The 9,944-nt window shown below is 31.9% G+C and overlaps 1 protein-coding gene across 1 annotated transcript; it reads right to left on the bottom strand.

The window, feature by feature from the left end:
• Positions 1 to 1,325: 1,325 nt before the first annotated feature.
• LOC128185893 (S-adenosylmethionine-dependent methyltransferase Rv2258c-like) lies at positions 1,326 to 8,214 on the bottom strand. The gene is made up of 4 exons (XM_052855597.1): positions 7,882 to 8,214; positions 7,415 to 7,599; positions 7,160 to 7,285; positions 1,326 to 2,081 (listed from the first exon to the last, which is right to left on the bottom strand). The coding sequence occupies exons 1-4, from the start codon at positions 8,049 to 8,051 to the stop codon at positions 1,516 to 1,518; spliced, it is 1,047 nt and encodes a 348-aa protein (XP_052711557.1). The 5' UTR covers positions 8,052 to 8,214; the 3' UTR covers positions 1,326 to 1,515.
• Between the last annotated feature and the right edge of the window lie 1,730 nt (positions 8,215 to 9,944).

Here is a 9,944-nt window from a genome sequence, read left to right as displayed (position 1 = left end):
TGTGTGTTCCCCTTTCGCTTCTCTAAAGTTGGTTTTCACAGTTGTATATTTTATTCCTCGCCGTCTTTTTTTGTTTTTGTCAAGATTAGAAAAATGTTCAAGGGCGTCAGTCGGGGGATGGACATTAATAATTTTTCACATTTAAGCAGCATATACAAGTACTAGCGTACATCCGTACATATTAAGGTGTGCGTTGCCTAATTTGATATTTTATTGAAAATGTTTAAAATGTGTTTTATTGGAAACTTATTGGTATTTTGAAACTTTCGCATTCGTTCGTTTTTAAGTGCTCGTGGTGTTATGAATGTTTTGCAGTAGTATGAACAAATAAGCTTTGAATTAGAAAAATGGCTTTAACATGCTATATGATATTCCTATCATTGTTGAAACAAACACATCCTCAAACCTGCTTTTCAGCCACCAGAACTAGAAAGGTTATCCAGTTCGCTGGATCGTCATGCAATGCGATAATTATTCATAACATTAAGTCAATATTATCGACTGTACAAATTACTGAAATTTAGAGGCCATATCAAATAAATATCATATTTATAAAACTGAATAAATATATGCTTACCTGCCTTTTTTTTATCATCGTAAGAAAAAAATTGTACTAGTGGAATTATAGTACACGACACGCCTCGTTCTTGTAAAATAATTTAACCGTAAATTAGTAATCAGTCTCATACGTTCAATATCTAGTAATCTGAAAGGGGCCAACAGGTTTATGAAATTCGAGATATGAATTCCTTCAATGATGCCCCATGGTTAGAGCATGCTCAAATAATGTATATCCGAGCTTGAAATTTAGATAAGCACAATGAAACTGTTTTAAACAGTAGATTGTTACTGTAATAGGAAGAAAATTAGCAACACATTTTAGAGTCTCTATGCCCGATATGTCTGACGAATGAAATATATTCTGAATGTCTATTGCTCTTCTTAAAACGGTATATAATACAAGTATAATGTGTTCTTGATCTTTGGTGTAAAATGATATTAAATTAAACATATTAGTTATGTATCAGGATTACAGGAGATATCAAGCTTAATGTCAAGGATTTTAAAAAATTATTTTCAACAGATTAAATCTAATTAAATCTGAAGGCTACCAGATGCATCTAACAAATGCCAACTCTAAACAAACTTTTAATGAAATTTTCTTTAAATCTGAAGGCTACCATATGCTTCTAACAAATGCCAACTTTAAACAAACTTTGAATGAAATTTTCTTTGACCAAATTTATGCAAACACAACAGTCGGTGATCAGCAATGGCTGCCAAACACGTACAGACATCCTTCAACAAAATTGGAGTCGTATATACTGCAGATGGTCTACGTGCGTTGATGTTCTTTTCTTAAACGCCTTGATTGCTTTAAAATTGATTTATTTTCCAAAGAAAAAATAATGAATCCTTTTACATGCATAAATATTTACTTTGTTAAATTTCACAGTCACACGAACACACAAACTTGTTTTTGAGAAGAGAAGATTTAATGTTTAAACTTCATGCTTACACTTTAAATATAATTCTGTGATCGTGGGAATTCGTTGACTTGATTTCGTCGACAGGCGTTTTAACTATTGTAAATCCATTATCAACAAGAAATTGCTCCCGATCTTCGTAACCCCAACTCCCGCCATGACCCACAGCGGGCCTTTCCGACAAACTATTCGGCAGACAGAAAAACACACTGTAAGGCAGATGATTTTGAGCTGCCTTTTTTCCTAAATTAAAGGATATATTTGACGAGATGTTAGGATCAAATGCAATCACTATTCCTTGAGGTTTGAGCATGCGCCTCACTTGAGATAGAACAGTTATCGGATCTGGAAGATCATGCAATACATCCTTCAAGATGATAGCGTCAAACTTTTGCTGCCATAGCAGTTCGAGGCTTTTTGAAAATATTTCAAACTGAATATTTGGTTGCTTATGTGTGACTTTGCAGAAATGGACAGCGTCTTTGTGTATATCGGTTCCAAAGATATTACTCTGTGGATAGTACTGTGCTAGTTCGTTGGCAAGTTTTCCGTATCCACATCCAAAATCAAGCATACATAACGAAATTTCTGTGTCTGATGAAAAATAAAAATAAATATTCTCGCATGTCAAATGAGTAAATAAATATACATATTTTATCAAATTACATAGTTTTAAATTAGTCTTTTATATATATATATATATATATATATATATATATATATATATATACACTGAACGTTTTAAATTGTTAATGTAATTATATTAAGATTTATTTTAATTCCAGCAAGTCTTAAGGTGTTTTGCATTTAAAATGAATTTGTTAGTGTACAATTAAAGAACAGTATCATTAAAACTTGTAATTATAAAGGTTGCATTTTTTATCTGGGCCCGATTTTTCGAGAGGTGGTTAACGCCTTGTTAAGTCTGTGTTAAGGTCACGGAATGGTTAAGTAATGTTCAAAAGTGGGAACATACTAAAGACCTGAAATACTAATGACCTGAAAGACCTGAAATTTTATATAAATGATACTTTTATAAGATTTTAGTCAAATGAAATTATTTTGTGGGGGTTTAAATCATATTTCCAGGTATAATTTTGTTTAAAAAATATCATAATGATCAGTTATTCAAGCAGAAATATGAAAGACCTGAAAATTTGAATTGACCTGAAAATTTCAAATGACCTGAAATTTTATATAATTGATATAGATGATACTTTTATAAGATTTTGGTCAAATGAAATTACTTTGTGGGGGTTTAAATCATATTTCCAGGTATAATTTTGTTTAAAAAATATCATAATGATCAGTTATTCAAGCAGAAATATGAAAGACCTGAAAATTTGAATTGACCTGAAAATTTCAAATGACCTGAAATTTTATATAATTGATATAGATGATACTTTTATAAGATTTTGGTCAAATGAAATTACTTTGTGGGGGTTTAAATCATATTTCCAGGTATAATTTTGTTTAAAAAAATATCATCATGATCAGTTATTCAAGCAGAAATGTGAAAGACCTGAAAATTTGAATTGACCTGAAAATTTAAATGACCTGAAATTTTATATAATTGATATAAATGATACTTTTATAAGATTTTGGTCGAATGAAATTACTTTGTGGGGGTTTACATCATATTTCCAATTGTGTTGAAAATATTATAATGAGCTGTTATTTACGCAGAAATATGAAAGACCTGAAAATTTGAATTGACCTGAAATTTTCAAATGACCTGAAATTTTAAATGATTGATACATTTCTATGTTCTGTGTCAATTTTAATGTCTATTGTTGAGTTTTTATCATATTTCCAGGTATATATGTGTTAAAATATATCAAACCGAAACATGGGCTGTTAGATGACCTACACAACTACACCATCGCAAAATTTCAGGTCAGCCCAAATTTTCAGGTCAATTCAAATATTCAGGTTTTTTATATTCCTGTGTAAATAATATATTTTAACACTTATATACCTTGAAAAATAATAAAAACTCACAAATAAACATTAAAACTGATACAGAACATATAGAAATGTGTCAATTATATATAATTTCAGGTCAGCCCAGATTTTCAGGTCTTTCGTATTCCTGCGTAAATAATTGATCAGTATGATATATTTTAACACTTATATACCTGGAAATATGATTAAAAACTCACAAATAGACATTAAAACTGACACAGAACTTAGAAATGTTTCAATTATATATAATTTCAGGTCAGCTCAAATTTTCAGGTCAATTCAAATTTTAAGGTCTTTCGTACTCCTGCATAAATAATTGATCAGTATGATATATTTTAACACTTATATACCTGGAAATATGATAAAAACTTACAAAAAGACATTAATATTGACACAGAACATAGAAATGTATCAATCATTTAAAATTTCAGGTCATTTGAAAATTTCAGGTCAATTCAAATTCTCAGGTCTTTCATATTTCTGCATGAATAACTGGTTATTATGATATTTTTTAAACAAAATTATACCTGGAAATATGATTTAAACCCCCACAAGTAATTTTATTTGATAAAAATCTTAGAAAAGTATCATTTATATAAAATTTCAGGTCTTTCAGGTCATTAGTATTTCAGGTCTTTAGTACGTCCCTCAAAAGTGTGTACGAGCTTAAACATGTGTTAACTTTGTGTCAACTTAAATCCATCCCCAATACCAAGATTTGAGTTATTGATAATATTTCATGAAAATGTGACTAAAATTCTTTGTTTCTTTAAACAATTTCTTTAAATTAGGGTAATTACATTACCTTTTTAAAAAAAAAGATTTTGAAGGTTTAAACTGCATATAGATCTATATTGAATTAATCTAGTGATATTTAAATTTGATATTATTTGTTATTTACTTCATTGACCAGATCCTGTACATGCACATATTTTAAGTGCATAATATGTATTTTTTGAATGTTAAATATATTTTTGACAATTTTCAATTATCTATAAGTTAAACAAAATCGTACACTTTACATTTAATGGTAAGAATTATTCATTTAAAGATTTGGAGGAATGATAAAATGCAAAGTGTGAAAAGTATTCTGTTGGATGACGCTGACTACTATAGTCCGTCCCAAGTTATTGCTTCCATCACTTTTTGATATTTTTTTAAATTAAAGTCTGTGAAACAAATACAGTTGAAATGGATGAAATGGAAAAAATCCAGGATATCTTAATTGAACAATTATCATTTTTCACTCATAAATGTTCACAGGAACAAAAACAAATTTCTTACGGAGATTTATAACATATGGGAAATGTATACATCTTTTCTCCATTCGGAAGTACTCGGGATACCCCGTGTAATTTTTCAACGTTATCATCCGGGCTTATATTAATGGCTGATGCAGTGCAAAATCCCCGTAGAATTTCTATTTTTGGATGTGTATTGAAACCTGAAGCGGTAGAGGGGGCGTTTCAAAACATAATCTGGACATTTTTCACATTGGTGGATGAAGTATAGAGTATGATTTGTACCTGATTCTCCCAAAGCTATGTCTAGGCCCACAAACTAAAGCCAAGGAGAAAAGTAACCAACCGTCTACATTATACAGAGACCGGAAGTCAAATTGCTTTTGATTAAAATAATTTAACCACTGCGTTAGCAAGTAATCACTTGATTATGATCTAACACGTTGTTACAAATGTATCCTTAACAAGGTGTTAAAGAACTAGTCATTGGACAAAAGTATTCGTCGCTGGCGTCAAAATGCCTTTGATGTTGTAAATTAGTCGCAGCTATTTTTGTATTCGCACTATTTATAAGAAAGCACGTCGAGTTCGGAATTTCTTCCCATAAATACGTCATAGTTTTTAGATTACGTCAGAGTTTACAATTTTTGTCGGCTGTCAAAATATTCTATAAACAAAGCCTGGGAAAATGTACCCTTGTAAGTTAGAGGAAATTCCGATGGCAGTAAGAATGGAGGTTATAGAAGCTTACAAGACAGAGAAGAATAAGGCAGAAATTGGGAGGTTGTTGGGAATACCTAGGACTACTATTGTTAGCATTATTAAAAAATTTGAAGTTCATGGAAGTGTGGAAAACAGGCATCGATCTGGGCGGAAGCCGAAGTTCTCCGTGCGCGATGAAGTCCAACTTTCAAGAATCATGAAAAGTAACAGGAGAGGGACACTGGATGATATAACAAGTGAAATAAATAATGCAAAGGATTCTACTTTTTGTTCAAAGACTGTCAGGAGAAAATTATTTAAAATGGGATACAATAGACGGGTGCAGAAAAAGAAGATGATCGTCAGAGTATCACTATGTAACAGGAAAAAACGCGTCTCGTGGTGCAGAGAAAGAAAAACCTGGACTGTTGATGATCACTGGAAGAACTGGATATTCTGTGATGAATGTCAGGTAGTAATAGGTGATAACAGCCGTGTATATATCTGGAGAAAGACCGACGAAGTTGACAACCCCCATCTCGTGTGCGCGCCATCGAAGAGCATTAACTGTCTGTTATGATCTGGGGTTGTATTTGTTACGATGGTAATTGAACATTGACCAGTGTAAACGGTAATATCAACTCCGAAAAATATATTGATATATTAGAAAACAATTTGTGGCCCGTTATTGTTCGACATTTTCCTCATGGAAATTATGTGTTTAATATGACAATGCCCCCGTTCATAGTTCCCGATTACTGAGTGCACATATGGAAGAAAATAATATAAACATTACATCATGGCCAGCTCAGTCTCTCGATATCAATATCATTGAGAATTTTTGATTGAAAGTTAAAAGACACCTGCAATCTACAAGAAACACCATCGAGTCTAAAGATCAGCTGATCGTGGAGGTGACACGATTCTGGCAAAAGCTATCGGTAGATTATGTTCGTCAGCTTTATGCCACAATTCCAACCCGTCTTCTAGAAGTTATTAAAATGAAGGGCACTCTCACAAAATATTAAGGTAAGACAACGAATATTAAAATCAGGAGAGTAGTTTTTATTGAGAAGTTAATGTTAACAAATCGCCGCCATTTTGACGTCACCGACGAATACTTTTGTCCAATGACTGTAGGTACAGTTTTAGTTATATTTTGCTCTATTTTAAAGTGATTTTTAAAACTATCCCAAAAAACTGTAATGTAGCATTTATTAAAACAAGAATATAAAAATTAAAACTATTGATAGTTGTTTAAATAGAATTTCGCAGAGATAAATTTGACGTCATACAAAAGTGCATTTTCTCGTATTTTCCCTTAAAACTAAGCAGAAGACACCAATTCTTCAGCAGTTATTTAAAAAAAAAATCCGCAGCCGTCGCCCACACCGAAATTCACATCATAACTTGATCGTGTGATATTACATGAAATATATTAATTCCGTCGTGGGCGATGGTTGCAGACATATTTTCCTGATCAAAAAACTATAAAAAATTTACAATTTTTTCATCATTTTTGACTACATCTTGAAAAAATACGACAAACTGATAGCGCCATTACTCTCTTTTGAAAAGAGAATAAAAGAGCATGACCTTGTACTTTAAACACGCATTTGTTCGAGATAGTACATGAATTTGTGTATTTTCTTGAGATTTAAACAACTTTTAAATTTTAGGGCATTAATTGAATAAAAACTTTTTTCTTCTTTAACCGCCTTTTGAAAAACCGTGCCCAGGATAAAAAAAAAACTCTTGTTATACCGTGAGATTGCTGTTGACAGTACAAAATAGCTGGATTAATATTATTTTCTATCCATGTTTGGTTTGTGTTGGACAAGTCGCTGAACTTTCCCAGCCATTCTAGTTCATTTGATGGATATTGGTAGCCTAGTATATAAAAAAAATTAACATTATAAAATCTTATATTATCGTTATTGAAAAACATGATGTACAACATATGTAAAATTCAAATTTGAACCCGCGACCTACATAGCTGAAATTTTTAAAAAGTCAAACCTGTATTAATATCTTTATTTTTCATTGCATTTTCTAACTTTTGAAAGCAGTCAGCAAACATAGGCAATGCCAATGAAGTGTGAATTGCTTTCCGAATCCGACCCGAATTCATTATTGTGAATTTGCTGTTTTCATATTGTACAATGCCTTTTGATGCCATACACAACAACCACTCCTCGACATATCTAAAAAAATATATCGATTCAAGTTCTATAAATTCCATATTGAATTCAATGAACACCCGATTAATTAAATTAGGAATATTTGAGAGCAAAGCAAAGGAATATACAAACTACCAGATTTGGTAGCACGATTTGTAACGTTATATTCATAAGCCTTTGTTCTTAGTTAAACTCTTCTAATTTTCTATACGTTCGTATTAATACGTCCCTCGATTGTAAAAACTTATCGGATTTTCTTTTGCTTACTTTTTTGAGCAATACAATGAGATAAATGTTGTTCAGTACCGTTGATTGAGGCCCGCTTCCTTGCTGATTTCACCCTTCGTGCTAGGTTTTCCCAATCGTCCCATGGCGTCTATTATTCCAACCTTGTATCCTAGTGCCAATACCATAGTATGAAGTCCGCTGTTCACAATCGCTTCAATCGTATCTTCATAGTTTGATTCTTTTGCCATTTGGACGATATGTTATATACAATTAAGTGTAAATAGCTGTTTTTACTTCTGCACACGAAGGCTATATACTAGTATTTTCAGGATTTCCTTTTCTCATTGTATTGCTATGACGTCCGGAAATATTTTTCAGCTCACTGAAACTACGCATTAGGAAAAATACCAACTTTATGATTAATATTTCCAATTAATTATTTACATCCACTAGTTTTACAAGGAAAGAGTCATTTATTTATCATTTCGTTCGTGAATCAATTCACTATCCCCTTAGCTCTCGATCCCACTGCAAACGTTTTCGCAATTCCTGACTCTTCAGTTATTTTTTATTTCCCTACTGTGGACTAAAATTCAGAAAACGGTTGCATCACCATAAATAACAAGAGCAATTCTAATGCACTTACTGTTTTCAAAATTGTATGACCACACATAATTAACGTTTTATATCATATTAATAACAAGAGCAATTCTAATGCAGTTTTCAAAATTGAACGACCACATATATAGTTAACATTAAAGTCTGCTGTACTTACACAGGTCGAGACCACTATATTTTGTGACGTCTGCATAAATTTGCATACTAAATTAGCCATCTGTTTACTTTTATCGACAAACCAATCAGGTGAATGAGTTGCAAGGCATTGTGGGCTACTACAAGTTTCAGTGTATACAAAGCGTATTGAAAATATATACCATTTTGAATTGTCCTTTGGAAACTCATTTTAAATGGTTTTTCAGAATTTATGAAATTAATCTGGACAATTATTATGTCTGAACTTCAATTTCTATGCCCACATTTAAAAAATATTGCATATAAGGACTAATATCAACCTATTTAAATACCCCATTGTCAATGTTCAAAAGAGAGGTACATCCTATAGAATTAGAAGCAGTGAGTGCCGTTTTTTCACGTGATATCCCATATTTAAGACAACATTATTAGAATGCGCGTTGATATTTTCTTCAGGGACATTCATCAGAATGCTTAACGGACAAAATACTATATGCTGCACAGCTTGTGCTTCTGCGTTTGTATATTTGTGCATTCTTACTACCGTGGCTATTCACGTATGTTAAAAATGTACAGTTACCTGTATTTATTTCTAGTGCACAATGATAAAGTCACCAATACACAACTGTGCAGTTTTTTCTTATCAAAACCTATTTGTACTTGTATGCGTATGTTTGTCAGTCGTTTGATACAGATCATTTTTGAAGCAACAATTGATCAACTAAAACAACAGTATTTTTCAATGTGAGCATGGAACAAAGTTAATGGTACGTAATCTTTCCTTTTTTACCTTCTAAAGTAAAAATCAAGATGTACAAACATTCCGGCAAGCAATTAAATATTGTGAATAAAACAGACAAAAACCACGTGCGTCTGTTGAATTGTAAACACGTTGTAGACCGTCATGTAATGCAACTCATTCACTGGATTGGAGAATCTGTTTGACGAAAATATTGTCACGTGCTAAATAATGCTATCCATATAAGGTAGTGTACCCGACCTGTTACATTGGTCTAGTCTTATTGCTGAAACCATAGTAAATAGTATACTTGTACCTTATAGAATAAAAAGGGATATGGATATAGAGTGATCACAATACCTTTTTTACATAGCATTGTTATTCATGCTAGTGTAATTTAAGTACCATTCTGATAATGTCAGCTCCACTATTCATGCATATTAATATCAATCTTATGTTTCATACAGGGCACATAAACAAAAATTCTCCTCTTTCGAATGTTGTAAGGAGAAAATCATAGAATAAGTATATTGTATCACAGTCTAAAATCGTAACGTATGCTAGATATTGACCCTTTAATGAACTACTAGTAAACAAAAGTGATATAAGGTTAAGAAATTAACGCAACAGAAGCGACCGGAAAAGACCA

Source organism: Crassostrea angulata, chromosome 5, assembly GCF_025612915.1.
Source record: "Crassostrea angulata isolate pt1a10 chromosome 5, ASM2561291v2, whole genome shotgun sequence".
Lineage (NCBI taxonomy): Eukaryota > Metazoa > Mollusca > Bivalvia > Ostreida > Ostreidae > Magallana > Magallana angulata.
This window is presented reverse-complemented; position numbering and strand designations above follow the sequence as displayed.